Source organism: Phocoena phocoena, chromosome 11, assembly GCF_963924675.1.
Source record: "Phocoena phocoena chromosome 11, mPhoPho1.1, whole genome shotgun sequence".
NCBI classification, from domain to species: domain Eukaryota; kingdom Metazoa; phylum Chordata; class Mammalia; order Artiodactyla; family Phocoenidae; genus Phocoena; species Phocoena phocoena.
This window is the reverse complement of record NC_089229.1, coordinates 42,864,275-42,887,185: the sequence shown is the minus strand read 5'-3', so window position 1 is coordinate 42,887,185 and position 22,911 is coordinate 42,864,275. Positions and strand designations below refer to the sequence as shown.

Sequence of the window (22,911 nt, the reverse complement as noted above, 5' to 3'; positions counted from 1 at the left end):
GTATGTCTTCTCAGAGTTTAGAACAATGCCCACTTATTAGACTCTTAATAAGTATATGAGGGAGGGATGAATGTTGACGTTTTAAAAATCAGCAGGACTTGCCTGATGGCTTAACACTGATAACGAGGCATAAAGAAGGAGACAAATGAACTACTAAAATTTCAGTAGAAAAGTGAATAAGACCACTGAAGAATATTATGTCATTCACTGCAGAGAATTATCTGTGGTACATACATTTTCGGACACTTCTAAGTGAAATACTTTTTTTGTTTTGTTTTACATCTTTATTGGAGTATAATTGCTTTACAATAGTGTGTTAGTTTCTGCTTTATAACAAAGTGAATCAGTTATACATATACATATGTTCCCATATCTCTTCCCTCTTGCGTCTCCCTCCCTCCCATCCTCCCTATCCCACCCCTCCAGGTGGTCACAAAGCACCGAGCTGATCTCCCTGTGAAATCTGCCTTATCTAAAAGTCCATTTCCTTCCTTGTCCAATTGTTGAAGGTATTTTCTCAATCCAGTCAAAATACGAACACCTCTTTTACATAGCTGTTCTTTTAGCACATCTGTTTAAGAAGAAGAGAGATGGAAGCTAATTATTCCTATGCACAAATGTATCAAGTTGCAATTGTCTTTCCGGTAAGAAAATTAAAGTTGATATAACTGACATAAGGGATGTGACTATGCAACCAGATCATAAGTATGACTGACAAAAGGCTTTCAAAAATAGAATGCTCTTAGTAAAGGGGGTTATATACAAAATCACATGTAAAATATACCAGAACAATAGCACCACTGTGTGGTGAAAGTGTTGCATTTTATATATAGGAAAATAATGCTTCACTTTATCAGCATGAAAATAACCTAAATGTTACAAATAAAATCTTAGTTTTTAAAAATTTTCCAGGTTTCCTCTTCATCTGTCAAGCCCATATCTTTAATCTCCTTCCTCTTTCTTTGTAATTACCAACTGAATTACAAATTTTTGAGTGATCTGCCTGACATCAATTCATCAGTTCAAAATTTCTAAAATAGTTTGAAATCTTCAAACTGTAGGTTATATATTAAATAGCATCAAGGCTTTGGAATGCTATCCTATACTTATACATTTAAAGTAACCCTTTCCAGGGCTTCCCTGGTGGCGCAGTGGTAGAGAGTCCGCCTGCGGATGCAGGGGACACGGGTTCATTCTCCGGTCCGGGAGGATTCCACATGCCGTGGAGCAGCTGGGCCCGTGAGCCATGGCTGCTGAGCCTGCGCGTCCAGAGCCTGTGCTCCGCAAGGGGAGAGGCCACAACAGTGAGAGGCCCGCGTACCGCAAAAAAAAAGAAAAATGTTCTTCCTTATCCCTCATTCTCCTTGGACCCTTCTGAAGGGGGCCTTGGGAAATATGCCATCTTTGAGGGCTACACAGCCTTCTCAGACTGCTTTCTGCCCACAGAAGTTTAAGGTCTAAGAGTCATTAAAATATCTTGCATTCATTGCTTTTTCATAACAGGTTTACAGTATCTTTGGGAATACACCTCTCTCCAAAACTCTGAAGGTCTTTCAGCTATATGCCTCCAGTCAGTTCCAAGTACCAATACCCATGCTTAAAGTATAGTTTGGAGAAATTTTCAAATCTTTATTTCTTTGTTTTTTCACCCTGGTGCTTTTCTTTTTCATCTTAATGCCGGTTACCTTGAAACATGAATTTTGGAGAAATGGGTACAGTCTTAACCTGTTCCATTTGCTGAGGCAATTTTTAATCAATTAAGAGGATTTCCTTGGAATCACATACTTCATCTTCTCTTTGCCCTGAGGCTTTTAATCACATGAAAGTTTTACAACATTGGTCTCTCAAAGCCTTTTATATAGAAGCAGCTCCTTTTCCATTTCTCAAAAGCCCCACATTTCTTGATTCTCTCTTTCTGCTTCCAAACTGGCCAGTGTTTTAAATACTTTTATAATATCTTCTTGAACCCACACTACAACCTACAAATACTATTAATTATCTGTTTTCCAACCTCTGCTTAGAGCTTCAAGTTCAATGGACTCATGATCTGCCTCCTGAGTAATAGATCACATGTTTTCAGATATTTTGGCTCTGAATCACATGGATTGCCATCATTCCTCTGACATAAGTTTCCTCACTGCTTGCCAACTAACTGGTAAACTCTACCACATAGCTAAGGCAAGCTTGCCACTAACATTTGTGGGCTAGAAGAAGTAAGAAAATGGAAGCTCACATATAGTCTCATTGTTGGCTCAGTAAATTTTTATTTAGTAAAGAATGTGGGGCTTCCCCGGTGGCGCAGTGGTTGGGAGTCTGCCTGCCGATGCAGGGGACACGAGTTCGTGCACTGGTCCAGGAAGATTCCCACGTGCTGCGGAGCGGCTAGGCCTGTGAGCCATGGCCGCTGAGCCTGCGCGTCCGGAGCCTGTGCTCCGCAACGGGAGAAGCCACGGCAGTGAGAGGCCCGCGTACTGCAAAAAAGAAAAAAAAAAAAAGAATATGTGGTTTCAGGGATTTCATCTAATCTGCTCAGATTTGGATTCGGTCAGGATAATTTTGCTCATTTTCATTGATGTTATTAACTAAATTTCCATTTCTTCTAAAATAATCAAAACTGTCCATTAAAATTATAGCTATAATTTTATAGTTATAACTATAACTACAGGGTTAGGGTTAGGGTTAAAGTTATAATGAATGGTCATCAATTTTAGTATTTTAAATATTTTTTAAGTTTTTGGAAAATTTAATTGTCTTCTTAAATATTTTTATAAGTATAAGATTATTTACTATTCTAGTGCTCATATCCATCTACTGGCCAATGTGAAGAACTGATGTCATGCTTCACTTAGGTGACATAAACAACTACATTTATCCCTACTTAACAGTAATAGAAACTTGTTACCATTGCAAAAAGTCTCCTTATCCCTGAAATGGGAATATGAAGAGAGAAGTGAGGAAACAGATCTTCAGTAGTACTTCTAAACAATATTATATTATGCATGAATCTACTGCTTTCATGCTGAAATGAAAGATTTGACAAGTTGAGCTTTTCTCTTAACCTAAGAGCTTCCATGGTTCAAATCTTTCTTGGACTCTGAAGCAGTGTCTGTCTCCAGTGTCATCAGCAACAATATTCGCAATCCTTTTTACCATTCAGATACAGATGCCTTTTGCTTTAAAAACATGTGGCAAAAGATGCAGGCATTCAGTGTTGCGGGTCTCATTGAACCCGTGCTAAGGTTATAATAAGGAGAATCTTTCTCCTCATTTTAAAATAAAGTGTGTGTGTGTGTGTAATATGTGATGTCCTATATAGTCTGGACCCAGAGCAGGGATCCTTCCTACCTAGGTCTCAAGAGGTATGAGCTTGGATTTTTATTATGGCTGCACTGCACTTCCAGCAATAAGTTTTACAAGAGGCTAGGCTGAGCCCTGGTATGAAATAAACCCTGAAATCTCAGTGGCTTAATGAAACAAAGTTTAATTTCATACTTAACACAGGTTGTAGAGAAAATGAGTTAGGATTCAGCCTCTCTGGCTGGGGCAAAGGAGTGCCCCCAAACTCAGCTAGCTCAGTGACAGGCAGTATAACAAGAGCTCCCAAGGTCATTCATTGGATAATTGCTTTACCAATGTGAAGAATAGGAGGGTATCTACTGATCCTCTTGCTATTCTAATGTAAAAGGTTTAGCATCCTTTTGCTTTCTTTTCATCCCCATTTTTTATTAAATTAATGACTCATTCAGATTGTTGTTATTCTTAACTGCAAATGTTTGTTATGCTGGTGGTAACTAATTATAACACAAATAAATTTTAAGATAAGTTTTGGTGAGGTTGTGGAGAAATTGGAACCATGGTACACTGTTAGTGGGAATGTAAAATTGTGCTGCAGCTATGGAAAAAAGTATGGAGCTTCCTCAAGAAATTAAAAAATAGAACTATGATATGATCCAGAAATCCCACTTCTGGGTATCTATCCAAAAAAAATTGAAAACTCAGGATCTGGAAGAGATATCTGCACTTCCACGTTCATTGCAGCACTATTTGCATTAGCCAAGATATAGGAACAACTCAAGGGTCCATCAAAAGATGACTGGATAAAGAAAATGTTGTATATACATTACAATGGAATATTATTCAGCCTTAAAAAAAGAGGGAAATCCTGCCATTTTTGGCAACATGGAAAAATCTGAAGGACATTATGCTAAGTGAAATAAACCAGTCACAGAAGGACACATACTGTATGATTCCAGCTATTGGATGCATCTAAAATAGTCAAACTCATAGAAGCAAAGAATACAGTAGTGGTTGCCAGGGTCTTGGAGGTGGAAAAATCGGGGAATTGTTATTCAAAGGGTACAAAGTTTCAGTTACATTAGATGAATAAGTTCTAGAGATCTGCCAAATAGCATGATGCCAATTGTTAACAATAAGGTATGGTGCACTCCAAAATTTGTGAAGAAGGTAGATCTCATTTGTTAAGTGTTTTTACCATAAAAACAAACAAAACACAAAGGGAGGGACTTCCCTGGTGGCACAGTGGTTGAGAGTCCTCCTGCCAATGCAGGGGATGTGGGTTCGAGCCCTGGTCCAGGAAGTTCTCACATGCCACGGAGCAACTAAGCCAGTGTGCCACAACTACTGAGCCTGGGCTCCAGAGCCTGTGAACCACAACTACTGAAGCCCGCGTGCTTAGAGCCGTGCTCCGCAAAAAGAGAAGCCACCGCAGCGAGAAGCCCGTGCACCGCAACAAAGAGTAGCCCCCGCTCACTGCAACTAGAGAAAGCCCGGGCCCAGCAAGGAAGACCCAAAGCAGCCAAATGGCGCAGTGGTTGAGAGTCCGCCTGCCGATGCAGGGGACACGGGTTCGTGCCCCGGTCTGGGACGATCCCACATGCCACGGAGCGGCTGGGCCTGTGAGCCATGGCCGCTGAGCCTGCGCGTCCAGAGCCTGTGCTCCGCAACGGGAGAGGCCACAACAGTGAGAGGCCCGCGTACCGCAAAAAAAAAAAAATTAATAACACGGGCTTAAATTCTTTTTCTCACTTTTAATCACATTGGAAACTGATTCACCTCTAGAACTAGTACCCTGCCAATCTGACAAATGACAACACTCTCTATCAAGATAACCACCACTATCACTAGGCCTAGGGATAACAGTTGTGATTTTTAAACTTTAAAAACATAAAATAAAAAATACCGTGTTAATGTAAATAAATATATCCTATAAATGTATAGATTATATTAATTTTTTAATTATAAATTTGCTATTATACATCAGATAAATTTTCAACATATATTTAATGACACTAAAATCCTATAATTTTTCCTTGATTTTTTTTTTTTTTTTTTTTTTTGCGGTACACGGGCCTCTCACCGTCGTGGCCTCTCCCGTTGCGGAGCACAGGCTCCGGACGCGCAGGCTCAGCGGCCACGGCTCACTGCGTGGCATCTGGGATCATCCCAGACTGGGGCACGAACCTGCGTCCCCTGCATCGGCAGGCGGACTCTCAACCACTGCGCCACCAGGGAAGCCCTTTCCTTGATTTTAATGGGAACCAAGATGCAATTTAATTGATATCTCTGCCAAGGAAAGTAATACTAATTAAAAAATACATATGTAGGTCATTGTAACTTTTAAGAATGCAGTAATTCCATTAGAAGCAGCATGGTATAATAGAAAAAGCCCTTGACTGAGTGGCTAATGAATTGAAAGTCTGCCATTCTCTTACCTAGGCTACAACCAGGCAAGGCAATTAACTATGGTAGGATTCAGGTCCCTCATCTGTAAAAAGAGGAGGATGAATAAGATCAGCTTAGTTCTACCCAGGTGCCTCAAGGACCAACATCAGGGCATCAAAGAGCTTGATAGTTTCAGCTCCACTCAGTTCACTCCCTTCTTAAACAAAGCACTTTGTTATTTAGCCTCTTTTTTAGATACTGGGGCTTTACATAATATTTCTTTAATAATAAAAAAAAAAGATTTAGCTCCTTTTTAAAAGTTTAAAAACCACTAGATTAGAAGTCCTCCAAGATCCCTTCTAAGGCTAACATACAATGATTTTATATATTGGAATAAAGAAATTACAGCCACTGGAAGGATCCTTAAGGTACCTAAATTGACAGCCAAAGGTTTTTATAGCCCTAGGAGCTGCTGAAGAGAACTAGAAGGAGAGAAAGCACCTCTAAAACCTGCTGCTCAAGTAGCAGACAGGAAGGAGAAGAGCTGGGACAAGCTCAGCTGCCATACACTGCTGCTAAGAGAAATCAATACGATAAAACTCAAACTTATACGGCAGATACAGGCAAACTCTGGATGGCATATCAAGATGCGTGTTTATAATACGTGTTTATTCACATGCCTGGATGGAATTATATAACCAGTAAACTAGTGAGCAAGTGTCTGTGTGCAATCTAGTTAATACAATCTAGTTAACTTTTAAAAAATACTAGACCTATTAATCTTTAGTTTACATTCATTTAAAACAAAGAGGGGGCTTCCCTGGTGGCGCAGTGGTTGAGAGCCCGCCTGCCGATGCAGGGTACGTGGGTTCGTGCCCCAGTCCAGGAAGATCCCACATGCCGCGGAGCGGCTGGGCCCGTGAGCCATGGCCGCTGAGCCTGTGCGTCTGGAGCCTGTGCTCCGCAACGGGAGAGGCCACAACAGTGAGAGGCCTGCGTACCGCAAAAAAAAAAAAAAAAAAAAAAAGTAGTGTGGGAACTCTCCATCAGATTAAACTATTATAAATATCTTTGTATTTAGTTTCTATTTTGAAGAATTTCTTGGTAGGCTTTCTTCTTCTTCCTTGTGTAGAGAAACTTGTTATATAGATGTGATTCATAATATGAGTGTTTGTGATTACAAGAGCTTCTAGAATGTACTTGAATTATTAGTTACTAGGCATAAGACAAGTGATTAGGCTTTTTAAAGAGATTCGTGTCTATAAGTAAGTCAAATTCTTCCATTTACAAATTAAGGCAGAATACTGCTCAATAAAAATTTTCCCTTAGGGCCAGAGACTTAATAGCAATTACGTTTTAAGTGAAAGCATTGCCAGATCTGAGAGGTCGTTAAATTTTTTTTCTAGAAAAATTTTTAATTACATTGTTCATTCAAAACAAATGAGCTATAATTATAGACTCCTTGGGAATTTTAAAATGCAAATATATGTTTTTAGTTATACATACATCTAGGGAATTATAATTTGTGCATGTTATGTATGTTTGAACTGGCTTGAAATACATGTTTTGAATAAATATAATTCCTTAGCCATCAGATATTAATTCTTACTTTTTCAAGACCATAGTCTTTACCATTTGGATAGTAATAATTCTAGATCTTAATTAGAATGACAGAATAGTTTTCTTTTGTACCATACTTTGGATAGAGGATGACTTGGTACAAGCTATTTCATGGTAGAACTGTACTTTAATTTATATTTTTTCTTTTAAAATATATACCAGATTAAAGCTAATCATTTTTCCTTTTTAAAGCAGAGAAATCTCCCAATGCCAGGCAAAAGACTAGGATTCTCACAGGCTTAATGGGAGGTAAAGTTTTCTAGAGGTTATAGATATGCTGAGATATCTTGGAAAAGAAATGTATTGCATAAAAACTATAGCTAGGAATATATTAGTTGAAAAGAATTGGCTTGAAAACATTTCTTTGCTGTTGTTGATTTCTTGGTTTGGTTCTGAATTGTCTCTGCGAGAAAAAAATGGAGGCTCTTTCTTTCTGGTATTTTACCTGTTTCAAGTTCATATAATTTTTGGTGGAGGTTGGTATGTCAGAACTCATCACTCAGTCTATTCACTTTTCAGAAGAGTAAATTATGTACCATCCTCTGAAAACTACTGAAGTCTCTCTTGGATACTGAAAACAAAATTTTTGATACAACAATTTTTGCAGTTTGAAAGAAAATTAGTGATTAAAATGACAAAAAAAGAATATAGGAAATTAACCAATGAGGTTAATAGCATAAATTTAAATCTACAATCCTAAAATGGAAACATAATGGCATTTATTTATTTTCATTAAATCAACTTCAGTGTAATTTTTAGTCCTCACATTGACAAGGGAGTTAAAAATGCTATCTTTAACATTTTTGGACTTATCTTCCCCCATTGTTACACACACACACAAAATCTGAAGTCTTTGTCCCAAAAGATAAAGGAAACATCTTTAGGAATCAAGTCAATAATCATTATTATCCTTCCAAACTAGTGACCACTGGGATGCCAGTGACATTGTCCTTCCAGGTTGGACATGCTACTGCTTCCATGGTAGTCCTATGCCACAGAAATCATGATGAAGGCTGGAAGAACAATATTAGATACCCTACCTTCCGAGTCCAATGTCCTACCATTCCCTCTGAGATCTTTTTGTATGCTCAAGGCTACGATTCTGATACTGGTAGCAGCCTTTATTTTTAGCTGCTCAAGCTTTCTGCCAGGCCAGAATTCTTGAGTCAAGGAATTATAGGGAATCTATCTATCTATTAGGAATGCCTTCTTTTAGAGTTGTGGAGATAGGAATGGGAAATACAATGAGCAAAAACTTAAAAAAATTACCTTCCCAACAAGATGGAGTAGATCCATTTGCCCTACTCTCCCCATTAAGTATAGCTAAAAACCTTGGATATTCTATATAAAACAAATATCAGAAGACGTAAAGTTGGAGAAAAGAAAGCAGACAGATCCTCTAGAGACTCCAAGACTCAAGGAATGACACAAGGTGAGTTCCCTGGAATTCCTTTTTGACTCTTGTAAATCCTGGACTGGGTACTAAAGAAGTCTGAAATCCAGAAATGTCAATGGATGACGGAAACAAAAGCCTCAAGAAAAGCCTGCCCTTTCTTGCCAGAGAATAAGGAAAGGGACAGCCTAGTAAGGCAGAAATGTTTTTTGTTTGTTTTGTTTTTTAAAGTAAACATCTTCTTCTGGACAAACAACGTGAGGAAAAAACAAGCCTCTTATCCTTTTCAACAAAGGCCAAGTGGAGGACTTAGACCGTCATCCTTGCCTGACACTTATGAAGCACCCCTCCCATCACCTCTCCACCAGTGATGTGTCAGAGGAGAGTGAGGAGACTTCCAGCCCCCACCAGGCAGTAATGAGGTGCCCCTCTCCCTCCCAGCCAGGGTGGTGTCAGAGGAGGCCAAGCATGGAGCATACACGTTCACTACCACCCAGCAGTAAGGAAGTGCACCTCACAACAACCCCCCCCCAACAGTGTCATGGAGGCCATATGGGGAAACAGGACTTCCAGCCTCATCTGAGGCAATAGATACCCCTTGCTCTCCTGAGGTGTCAGCAGAGGTCAAGTGGGGAGCTTAGACTTTCATTCCCACCTGGTCATAACAAGGTACCCCTTTCTCTCCCCATGAGATGATGTCAGCAGAAGCAAAGGGGGAGCCTGGATGTCCATCTCCTTCCAGTGGTAACAAGATAACCCTCCCCACAGCAGGGTTAATAAAAGTGAATAGGGATCCTGGACTTTTGCCCACCAACCAGTGATAAGTAGGACTGACCCCCACTGGAGCAATGTCAGTGAAGACCTGCTAAAACTGGAAGATTGACTAAGATCTAGAATCTCATAATATAAAACTCAAAATGTCAAGGATACAATTTAAAAAATCAGTCACATACCAAGAAGCAGGAAAATCTCGATGTGAATGAGAAAAGGCAACAGATGTCAACACCCAGATGGCACAGATGTTAGGATTATCTGACAAGGATTTTAAAGTAGACATCATAAAAAGAATGTATACATACATATATATAACTTTGCAGTACACCTGAAACAGTGTAATCAACTGTACTTCAATTTAAAAAAATATCCAAAAAACCATAAAAATGCTTCAAGGAGCTACTACAAAAATGCTTAAGAGAAATGAAAAAAAAATAAAGTCTCAGCTAGGAAATGGAAGTTACAGATTCAAATGGAAACTTTAGAACTAAAAAGTAGACAAACCAATATTAAAAATTCACTGGATGGGCAATGAAAATGGGAAAGGAAAAGACCGGTGAACTTGAAAATAGAACAGTAGGAATTACCAAATCTGAACAACAGAGAGAAAATGGACTGAAAAAAGAAAATGAACAGAACATCAGGGATCTATGAGACAATAACAAAATATTATATCTAATATTCATGTCATTGGAGTCCCAGAAGGAATTGAGAAAGATGGGGAGGGCCAGAAAAAATATTCTAAGAAATAGTGGCTGAGAACTTCCAAAATTTATATAAAGAGATAAACAATTCTGAGTAAAGGCCAAATATGATAAGCCCAAAGAAATTCATGCCAACATACATCATAATCAAACTTCAGAGACCCTAAGACAAAAAAGCTTAAAAGTAGCTGGAGAGAAACAATACATTACCTATAGGAGAACAACAATTTCAGTGTCATCAAATTTCTCAACCAAATCCAAGGATACCAGAGAAAGTGGCACAACATTTTCAACTTTAATTTCAATTTCAAAAAAGAGTCAACTAAGAATACTACATAGAGAAAATATGCTTTAGGAATGAAGATTGAAATTAAGACATTCTCAGATTCAGAAAAACTAAGATGATTTGTCATAATCAGACCCACTCTAAAAGAATAGCTAAACAAAGATCTTAAAATAATAAGATAATGATAAATCAAGGATTCCTGGAACATCAGGGATGAAGAAAACACAAGGCAAAGGTAAAACTATGAGTAAACATAACAAACTATTCCCTTATCTTTTCTAAATTATGTTTGAGAGTTAAAGCAAAAATTATAACATAGGTTATGGTTATATTGGTTATATTATATTGGTTATGGAACATATATAGGTTCTTGATATAGAAGAAATATTTAAGACAATTGTATTATTGGTGGAGTGAGTGGCAAAGGGACCTAAATGGAAGTAATATTTCTACACTTCATTCAAACTGGTAAAATGCTGACACCAATAGTTTGTAATAAATTACACTTATATATTATGTAATACCTATAGCAACCACTAAAACATCTATATAAAGATATATACTTCGATAGCCTCATCCACCAGAGGGCAGACAGCAGAAGCAAGAAGAACTACAATCCTGCAGCCTGTGGAACAAAAACCACATTCACAGAAAGATAGACAAGATGGAAAGGCAGAGGGCTATGTACCAGATGAAGGAACAAGATAAAACCCCAGAAAAACAACTAAATGAAATGGAGATAGGCAAACTTCCAGAAAAAGAATTCAAGATAATGATAGTGAAGATGATCCAGGACCTCGGAAAAAGAATGGAGGCAAAGATCGAGAAGATGCAAGAAATGTTTAACAAAGATCTAGAAGAATTAAAGAACAAACAAACAGAGATGAACAATACAATAACTAAAATGAAAAATACACTAGAAGGAATCAATAGCAGAATAACTGAGGCAGAAGAACAGATAAGTGACCTGGAAGACAGAATGGTGGAATTCACTGCTGTGGAACAGAATAAAGAAAAAAGAATGAAAAGAAATGAAGAGAGCCTAAGAGACCTCTGGGACAACATTAAATGCAACAACATTCGCATTATATGGGTCCCAGAAGGAGAAGAGGGAGAGAAAGGACCCGAGAAAATATTTGAAGAGATTATAGTCGAAAACTTCCCTAACATGGGAAAAGAAATAGCCACCCAAGTCCAGGAAGTGCAGCAAGTCCCATGCAGGATAAGCCCAAGGAGAAACACACCGAGACACATAGTAATCAAACTGGCAAAAATTAAAGACAAAGAAAAATTATTGAAAGCAACAAGGGAAAAATGACAAGTAACATACAAGGGAACTCCCATAAGATTAACAGCTGATTTCTCAGCAGAAACTCTACAAGCCAGAAGGGAGTGGCATGATATATTTAATGTGATGAAAGGGAAGAACCTACAACCAAGATTACTCTACCCGGCAAGGATCTCATTCAGATTCGATGGAGAAATCAAAAGCTTTACAGACAAGCAAAAGATAAGAGAATTCAGCACCACCAAACCAGCTCTACAACAAATGCTAACGGAACTTCTCTAAGTGGGAAACACAGCAGAAGAAAAGGACCTACAAAAACAAACCCAAAACAATTAAGAAAATGGTCATAGGAACATACATATTGATAATTACCTTAAATGTGAATAGATTAAATGCTCCAACCAAAAGACACAGGCTTGCTGAATGGATACAAAAACAAGACCCATATATATGCTGTGTACAAGAGACCCACTTCAGACCTAGGGACACATACAGACTGAAAGTGAGGGAATGGAAAAAGATATTCCATGCAAATGGAAATCAAAAGAAAGCTGGAGTGGCAATACTCATATCAGATAAAATAGACTTTAAAATAAAGAATGTGACAAGATACAAGGAAGGGCACTACGTAATGATAAAGGGATCAATCCAAGAAGAAGGTATAACAATTGTAAATATATATGCACCCAACATAGGAGTACCTCAATACATAAGGCAACTGCTAACAGCTCTAAAAGAGGAAACTGACAGTAACACAATACTAGTGGGGGACTTTAACACCTCACTTACACCAATGGACAGATCATCCAAACAGAAAATTAATAAGGAAACACATGCTTTAAACGACACAATAGACCAGATAGATTTAATTGATATTTGTAGGACATTCCATCCAAAAACAGCAGATTACACTTTCTTCTCAAGTGAGCATGGAACATTCTCCAGGATAGATCACAACTTGGGTCACAATTCAAGCCTCAGTAAATATAAGAAAATTGAAATCATATCAAGCATCTTTTCTGACCACAACGCTATGAGATTAGAAATCAGTTACAGGGAAAAGAACGTAAAAAACACAAACAAATGGAGGCTAAACAATACGTTACTAAATAACCAAGAGATCACTAAAGAAATCAAAGAGGAAATCAAAAAATATCGAGAGACAAATGACAATGAAAACATGATGATCCAAAACCTATGGGATGCAGCAAAAGCAGTTCTAAGAGGGAAGTTTATAGCTATACAAGCCTACCTCAAGAAACAAGAAAAATCTCAAATAAACAATCTAATGTTACACCTAAAGGAACTAGAGAAAGAAGAACAAACAAAACCCAAAGTTAGCAGAAGGAAAGAAATCATAAAGACCAGAGCAGAAATAAATGAAATAGAATGTAAGAAAACAATAGCAAAGGTCAATAAAACTAAAAGATGGTTCTTTGAGAAGATAAACAAAATTGACAAACCATTAGCCAGACTCATCAAGAAAAAGAGGGAGACGACTAAAATCAATAAAATTAGAAAGGAAAAACGAGAAGTTACAACAGACACTGCAGAAATACAAAGCATCCTAAGAGACTACTACAAGCAACTCAATGCCAATAAAATGGACAACCTGGAAGAAATGGACAAATTCTTAGAAAGGTATAACCTTCCAAGATTGAACCAGGAAGAAATAGAAAATATGAATGGACCAATCACAAGTAATGAAATTGAAACTGTGATTAAAAGTCTTCCAACAAACAAAAGTCCAGGACCAGATGGCTTCACAGGTGAATTCTATCAAACATTTAGAGAAGAGCTAACACCCATCCTTCTCAAACTCTTCCAAAAAATTGCAGAGGAATGAACACTCCAAAACTCATTCTATGAGGCCACCATCACCCTGAAACCAAAACCAGACAAAGACACTACAAAAAAAAGAAACTTACAGACCAATATCACTGATGAATATAAATGCAAAAATCCTAAACAAAATACTAGCAAACAGAATCCAACAACACATTAAATGGATCATACACCATGATCAAGTGGGATTTATCCCAGTGATGCAAGGATTCTTCAATATACACAAATCAATCAATGTGATACACCATACTAACAAATTGAAGATGAAAAACCATATGATCATCTCAATAGATGCAGAAAAAGCTTTTGACAAAATTCAACATTCATTTATGATAAAAACCCTCCAGAAATTAGGCATCAAGGGAACTTACCTCAACATAATAAAGGCCATATACGACAAACTCACAGCAAACATCATTCTCAATGGTGAAAAACTGAAAGCATTTCCTCTAAGATCAGGAATGAGACAAGAATGTCCACTCTCACCACTATTATTCAACGTAGTTTTGGAAGTCCTAGCCACAGCAATCAGAGAAGGAAAAGAAATAAAAGGAATACAAATTGGGAAAGAAGAAGTAAAACTGTCACTGTTTGCCAATGACATGATACTATACATAGAGAATCCTAAAGATGCCACCAGAAAACTACTAGAGCTAATCAATGAATTTGGTAAAGTTTCAGGATACAAAATTAATGCACAGAAATCTCTTTCATTCCTATACACTAATGATGAAAAATCTGAAATAGAAATTAAGGAAACACTCCCATTTATCATTGCAACAAACAGAATAAAATACCTAGGAATAAAACTACCTAGGGAGACAAAAGACCTGTATGCAGAAAACTATAAGACACTGATGAAAGAAATTAAAGATGATACCAACAGATGAAGAGATATACCATGTTCTTGGATTGGAAAAATCAATATTGTGAAAATGACTTTACTACCCAAATCAATCTACAAATTGAATCCAATCCCTATCAAATTACCAATGACATTTTTTACAGAACTAGAATAAAAAATCTTAAAATTTGTATGGAGACACAAAAGACCCCAAATAGCCAAAGCAGTCTTGAGAGAAAAAAACGGAGCTGGAGGAATCAGACTCCCTGACTTCAGACTATACTACAAAGCTACAGTAATCAAGACAATATGGTACTGGGACAAAAACAGAAATATAGATCAATGGAACAGGATAGAGAGCCCAGAGATAAACCCATGCACGTGTGGTCAACTAATCTATGACAAAGGAGGCAAGGATATACAATGGAGAAAAGAGAGTCTTTTCAATAAGTGGTGCTGGGAAAACTGGACAGCTACATGTAAAAGAATGAAATTAGAATACTCCCTAACACCATACACAAAAATAAACTCAAAACGTTTTAAAGACCTAAATATAAGGCCAGACACTATAAAACTCAAGGAGGAACACTCTTTGACATAAATCACAGCAAGATCCTTTTTGACCCATCTCCTAGAGAAATGGAAATAAAAACAAAAATAAATAAATGGGACCTAATGAAACTTAAAAGCTTTTGCATAGTAAAGGAAATCATAAACCAGATGAAAAGACAACCCTCAGAACAGGAGAAAATAGTTGCAAATGAAGCAACTGACAAAATTTAATCTCCAAAATATACAAGCAGCTCCTGCAGGTCAATGTCAATAAAACAGCCCAATCCAAAAATGGGCAGAAGACCTAAATAGACATTTCTCCAAAGAAGATATACAGATTGCCAACAAACACATGAAAGGATGCTGAACATCAGTAATCATTACAGAAATGCAAATCAAAACTACAATGGGGTATCACCTCACACCACACACTCATTAAAAAAATCTAGGGCTTCCCTGGTGGCGCAGTGGTTGAGAGTCTGCCTGCCGATGCAGGGGACACGGGTTCGTGCCCCGGTCTGGGAAGATCCCACATGCCGCGGAGCGGCTAGGTCCGTGAGCCATGGCCGCTGAGCCTGCGCATCCGGAGCCTGTGCTGCGCAACGGGAGAGGCCACAACAGTGAGAGGACCGCGTACCGCAAAAAAAAAAAAAAAAAATCTAGAAACAATAAATGCTGGAGAGGGTGTGGAGAAAAGGGAACCCTCTTGCACTGCTGGTGGGAATGTAAATTGATACAGCCACTATGGAGAACAGTATGGAGGTTTCTTAAAAAACTAAAAATAGAACTACCATATGACCCAGGAATCCCACTACTGGGCATACACCCTGAGAAAACCGTAATTCAAAAAGAGTCATGTACCACAATGTTCATTACAGCCCTATTTACAGTATCCAGGTTATGGAAGCAACCTTAGTGTCCATCAACAGATGAATGGATAAAGAAGATGGGGCACATATATACAATGGAATATTACTCAGCCAAAAAAGAAATGAAATTGAGTTATTTGTAATGAGGTGGAGGGACCTAGAGTCTGTCATACAGAGTGAAGTAAGTCAGAAAGAGAGAGACAAATACCATATGCTAACACATATATATGGAATTTAAGAAAAAAAAAAACTGTCATGAAGAACCTAGCTCTATTTTTTGTATGAAGTACATGATGTCAGCCAATTCACTGACAGATCTGAAAGGTTGAACGTTTGCAAAACATCTTCAGCAAGCTTGGCCTCTTTCTACACAAACCAAACTAGACGTCTTCATTTCCTGTTCCTGTGTACTCCTGTATTAGTCACCTGAGTTTGAAAATCAGCTCTAACACCTACTGGCTGGGTGGCTTTAGACAACTTACTTTACTTCGCTTTTTCTTAGCTTTTCCATCTGTAAAATGGAGATAATAATAATATCTGTTTCTTAACAATGAGGTACCATCTCACACCAGTCAGAATGGCCATCATTATAATAATAATTGTCTACAAATAATAAATGCTAGAGAGGGTGTGGAGAAAGGGAACCTTCTTACACTGTTGGTGGTAATGTATATTGGTGCAGCCACTATGAAAAACAGTATGGAGATTCCTCAAAAACTAAAAATAGAGTTGCCATATGATCCAGCAGTCCCACTCCTGGGCATATATCCAGATAAAACTCTAATTTGAAAAGATACATGCACCCTATGTTTATAGCAGCACTATTTACAAGAGCCAGGACATGGAAACAACCTAATTGCCCATCAACAGATGAATGGATAAAGAAGATGTGGTATATATATACAATGGAATATTACTCAGTCATTAGAAAGAATGAAATAAAGCCATTTGCAGCAACATGGATGGACCTAGAGATTATCATACTAAGCAAAGTAAGTCAGAAAAAGAAAGACAAATACCATATGATATTACTTATATGTGGAATCTGAAATACGACACAAATGAACATATCTATGAAACAGAAACAGACTCACAGATATAGAGAACAGACTTGTGGTTGCCAAGGGGATGGAGAGGTGTGGGAGAAAACGATTGGGAGTTTGGGATTAGCAGAGGCAAACATATATAGCATGGATAAACAACAAGGTCCTACTGTATAGCACAGAGAACTATATTTAATATCCTGTGATAAACCATGATGAAAAAGAACATGAAAAAGAATATTTAAATATAACCGAGTCACTTTGCTGCACAGCAGAAATTAAACACAACATTGTAAATCAACTATACTTCAATAAAAATTTTAACATAATATGTTTCTTGAGGTTTTTATGATTTAAATGAGTTGATATTTTCCATACATTTAAAATCTCACCTGATAGTTCTGGAAACAACATAGTGAATGTAACTGACACTGAATTTTCCACTAAAAAGGGTTAAAATGGTAAATTTTATGTATATTTTACCACAATAGAAAACAAACAAAATAGCTCCTGACACACAGCAAGAATTTAAAAAATTTTAAAATAGCACTTATTACTCTGTATTATAGTTATTTGATGATTTGTATCACCTTTAACTAAAAGCTTCATGTGGATAGACTACGAATCTAATTTACTGAGAATTTGTAGCTTTAACACCTAGCATGGGTCTGACACATAGAGGTTCTAAAGAAATACTTATTAAATTAATGAGTAAGATGTCCAGCAATGGAATGGGCTGCCTAAGAGATAGTGACTTCCCTGCTAACATAATTATTTAAGCAGAGGATATGGTGATCACCTGTCAGTGATGTGTCAGATATGTCTAATACAGTGGGATGAGTAAAAGTCTGCATTATTGTATTTATCTTGTGCTTTAATATAGCAGTTTTCATAGTCTAACAACAGTACCAACATAATAAAGGAATTCCATCTTTCAGCACTTGCCACCTTGACCCCCCACAATACGCTCTGGTCATACTAAAACACTTTTAGCCTTTTTTGATCTCCTAGCATACTACATGCTTTTTCCTTTGTTTAGAATGCACTCTTTAACTTGTGTGCTTCACTTTCTCGATGTCACACTCCCCAAACAGGCCTACCTGGTCCTCAAAAAGGGTGTTAGTTGCCCCACACATTATGCCATAGCACTTTGGCTTTATATTTATCCATGGTATAAAGTCACCGATTTACTAGTTCTCTAGACTGTAAGCTACTTGGAAGCAGGGTTTGTGTCTTGTCCACTGGCCTTTCTCATCCACCTAACACACTACCTGGTAATACATATTTATTTAAAAAATTAAGGCATGAATGAAACCATCTTGTGAGGTCTACTGCTTTCAGTTGTGTACACCATAGATAATCTTTAAAAGCACATTTATTTTTAGATATTTTTTGGTCAAGCGGTTTCAATGCTTTCTTTGTTGCAAAATTCTGTTCCTGTGTCAATGATTCTGAATATCTCCTTAATGCTATCCAGCACAATATGTGATATGCAAATATGTACCCCAAAACGAATATGTTTTTATTTTGTGCCTACAACTTACATTCTTCAAAGCAAGTTTTCTTGAGCCAAATACTTGAAGCTAAAGAAACCAGGCCAAAATCTGCTAGGACACTAGCCATTTTTTTCTGAAAGAAATGAAAACCAAAAAAAAAAAATGAGTTCTTACCTACTGTTAACATGACAATTTGTCAGAGAAGATGAATATTGATATTCCAGACATGCTGGTGAAAGAAAAAAATGAAAATATTTTAACTTTATGAGAATTTGATGATCCCTAGTCTACCCCCTACCTGCTGAGCCTTCCACTTTTCCCATTTATCCTGCGGTTTCCCACAAATGATCACCAAAACATTGAGAAAATCTCAGTGAGGAAGTTGGCCTAAAAGAGGATATTCTTCTGTCCAGGAGGAAAATAAAAGGAAGGTCTTGCATTAAACTCCCAACTTAACAAGTGAGGATTTTTTTTTTTTTTTGGTTGAATTTTCATCAGTGTCACAGAAGAATTAGAAGGTTCCTCAGACATGTTACTTATTCAGCAATTGGCATTTACTGGGTAGTTGACACATTAATAAACGATGACACATCATCTGGTGTCAGAAATCGACTCTGGATATTTAACTACATTAGTTTAGTGAAAAGCTTGCACTCATTTAACTCAAGCCTCTGTTGTGGTTAGTTCTGCAGACAGCTTTCACGAGTCTTCCCTCACTCTGGTTTCCCTTCATCCTTTTCCCTCCGTTCGCGGGATGGCGGGGCCAGACGTGCCTGCACCGCCCCTCCCCGTTGATTGGCAGTTCGCTGGGGCGGGCCGGCGCGTGCGCACTGGCCTGGCCAGGGCCAGTGAACCATGGAGACCCCGAGGCGCTTCGCCCGAGAGTGGTGTGCCCAAACGCTTCCTCTGGCGCAGACGGTTGTTTGGGAGGTGTGGCTTTGTGAGTTCTGGCTACTACTGCTGGGTTCCGGTTTGAACGCGCATTTTTTGCCACACGAAGAGAACGTAACGTTTATCAATGAGTACGTGAACCTCCACAATGAGCTCCGGGGCAACGTCATCCCCCGAGGGGCTAACTTGCGCTTCATGGTGAGGCCCTAAGGCGGTTGCCCAAACCTCCAACAGCCCCTGTCAGCACCTCCCCCTCGGCCGCGGAGAGTCTGGGTCTCTGAGCCTTAAGGATCGCGGACAACCGCGCTTAGAGTTTGGGTTTTTAAATACACGTAAAGTTTATATGTTCAAGAAATAAAAACCTCTGTCACTCGAACCCATAGTTATTACCAAGGGTTTGCACAGGGCTTGGACTAGGGTGAGTAGAGGTACTCACCAGAGGTGCAAAATTTAAGGGAGCTTTAATTCGAGAAAATGATAGTTTAATGTAATTTTTTTAATTTAAAAATCAATGCAAAAGTATTATTGATGAAACAGAATCACTTTAAACAAAGACAGGATCTTTGAGCTTGAATTTGGGAGAGGCAAGTGAGGCACTCTCAGGATAATGCAAATGAAAGGTCAGATTCTGTTCTTATTTAAAATTTTGAATTTTTATCATGGATGTTTTCACACTGATTTTGCCTTTTTAAAATATTTTTCATCTTGATTATTGAGTTTTTTGGTATCCAGCCTAAATTTTGCTCCCAGGAGAATGTTTCATTCACCTCGTCCTAGACCCGGCCCTGATTTTGCGTTCCCTTACAAAATAGTTCTTGCTTCTTTCCCATTTTTTTCCCCGTATTTCTTTGCAATGATTCGTTAGCTGTTCCCCTGGTGCTACAGAGTCTTCATGATTGTCATTAAAAATGAATGCAAAATGTATTGAGTAAATATCGGGCAATTAGGACCTTCCAATTTATGTTGTAAATATTGCAAGGACTGTCTCCCTAGATATGTCTTTTCTTCCTTCTGGATTAGTTCCTTAGGAAAAATTCCAGAAACGTGACAAATAAAGTATGTGATTATTTTATTTGTACGATACGTAGCAATTGCTATACTGAAGGACTGTGCCAAATAAAGCAAATATCAGCAGTGTAGAAGTACAGTAAGTCCCCTACATACGAACGAGTTCAGTTCCCAGAGTGCGTTCTTAAGTCCAATTTGTTCTGAAGTCCAACAAAGTTAGCTCTAGGTACCCAACTAACACAAGCGGCTATATAGTACTGTACTGTAATAGGTTTATAATACTTTTCACACAAATAATACATAAAACACAAAAAATAAAACTTTTTTTTTTAAGATGTTGGGGGTAGTTTATTAATTAATTAATTTATTTTTGCTGTGTTGGGTCTTCGTTTCTGCACAAGGGCTTTCTCTAGTTGTGGCAAGCAGGGGCCACTCTTCATCGCGGTGCGCAGGCCTCTCATTATCGCGGCGTCTCTTGTTGCAGAGCACAGGCTCCAGACGCGCAGGCTCAGTAGTTATGGCTCACAGACCTAGTTGCTCCATGGCATGTGGGATCATCCCAGACCAGAGCTCGAACCCGTGTCCCCTGCATTAGCAAGCAGATTCTCAACTACTGCGCCACCAGGGAAGCCCCCAGATAAAACATGTTTAACCTTAGTGTATAGTACCTTGAAAAGCACAGTAGTACAGTACAATAGCTGGCATACAGGGGCTGCCATCTAGTGAACAGGCAAGAAGAGTTACTGACTGGAGGAGGGAGAGGAGGTGGGAGATGACAGAGCTGAAGGATTGTCAGCAATAGGAGATAGAGGGCAAGCTGCAATTTCACTAACACCTGTAGTTGATGGCACAGGTTCTGGTTCCTTGCTGGATTCAATTCTATCTACCCTCTTGAAAAAGCAATCCAGTGATGTCTGGGTAGTAGCTGTTTTTTTCTTGTCATAGATGACATGGTAGCAATGGATTGCATTCTGAATGGCTGCTGCAACCTTTGTGTACCATACTACGTTCAGGTCCTGTGCCTTAGAAACTAACAGCGCAACTGTGACAAAGCGAGAGAGAGGCATGGACATATATACACTGCCAAACGTAGGGTAGATAGCTAGTGGGAAGCAGCCGCATAGCACAGGGAGATCAGCTCGGTGCTTTGTGACCGCCTGGAGGGGTGGGATAGGGAGGGAGATGCAAGCGGGAAGAGATATGGGAACATATGTATATATATAACTGATTCATTTTGTTGTGAAGCTGAAACTAACATACCATTGTAAAGCAATTATACTCCAATAACGATGTTAAAAAGAAAAAAAAAAAAAAAAGAAACTAACAGTGCCTTCTCAAACAAAGAAAATCCCCTTGCCATTTCCTGCGTCTTGAATCTCTTCTGTTCTTTAGTTACTTCTTCTTCCTCTAGTCTCTCTTTGTCCATTCTCTGGGCCTCAATTCCATCAGGTCTTCATTAGTAAGCTACACAAAGTAAGTACACAAAGCACAACCACTTGTAGAGGATGCACGCACATGACAATGTATGCCAGACACGTGAACTAATTTACTGGACTGCACATGTGACATACCATACACACATGTGACTGGACATACCACATCTGACTGCCTTGGCATTTTCAGTCACTTGCTAAACTATAAATAAATTATAAAAGGGAACTTTGCTTTAATGTTGATTTTAAAATATTATTTTGATTGGACGTATTTTGTACGTATTTTATTCATTTTCTTTACCTTTTGAATTCTCAGTTAGTTTCCTCTTCTGTTTATATATTTTCTTATAGAAATATATCAATACTAGCATTGTATTTGCTGAAGATAGTTTTATCCAAGCCAATTTTAATCTTTTGAATTTAATTAGAATTTGAGGATATTTGAGAGTTATATCTATGTATTTCCCACCCTTTGTGATTAATTCTATTTCTTCCAAGTTTGAAGATTAGCGTTCCTCCTGATAATGAATAGACACAAAATATTTTTAATTCAACTTTTTATAGGCTCTGTATTCCTAATGTCTAAAATTTTTATTTCAAACATAAAGCGTAGAGAATAATATAAAGCATAATATTGTGTCCCCTCAATATGTATCTTAATACGTGAACATTTTTGAAGGAATAATGTTTTGGGTACAGTTTAAAGCTGCACTCTAAATTTTATCCTTCTTTCTAAAAATTTGTATATATTTTTCCCATGGATTTTACTAAGATGTAAATGATAACTGTAAATAGTATAGTCTATCATAATAGTATGGTCTACTTAGAACTTTTCCTTGACAGGTTGGGAAATCATACATTTTATCTTTATTATTTACTGGTTATGCTTAACATTTTAATGTATATACTTTACAAAGTCCAAAGTTAATCAACATCTATAACCTTCTAAATATTAAAAAGATATTACAACACATAAATTGTCTTCTGCGCATGTCCATGCTGTTGTTGTCGTCACCTAGTATTTTTGTTCTACCTTGTTTTTAAACTCAAAACAATTTTTAAACTCAAAAATTTATTGGGTTTTTTAATTGTAAAATATACATAACATAAAATTTACCATTTTAACCATCTTTAAGTGTACAGTTCTATGACATTAAATACATTCACATTGTTGTGCAATCAT

The 22,911-nt window shown here is 37.8% G+C and overlaps 2 protein-coding genes across 2 annotated transcripts in view; one reads left to right on the top strand and one right to left on the bottom strand.

The window, feature by feature from the left end:
- CAPS2 (calcyphosine 2) overlaps positions 1-19,253 on the bottom strand; it is a 33,483-nt gene extending 14,230 nt beyond the window's left edge. Inside the window, 4 exon segments of the mRNA XM_065888157.1 lie at positions 235-268; positions 451-571; positions 5,047-5,147; positions 19,114-19,253. Coding sequence (XP_065744229.1) covers positions 235-268; positions 451-571; positions 5,047-5,147; positions 19,114-19,253 — 396 coding nt within the window.
- GLIPR1L2 (GLIPR1 like 2) overlaps positions 19,252-22,911 on the top strand; it is a 29,095-nt gene continuing 25,435 nt past the window's right edge. Inside the window, exon 1 of the mRNA XM_065887817.1 lies at positions 19,252-19,485. Within this exon, the coding sequence (XP_065743889.1) occupies positions 19,252-19,485 (234 nt within the window). The remainder of the gene's footprint in view (positions 19,486-22,911) is intronic.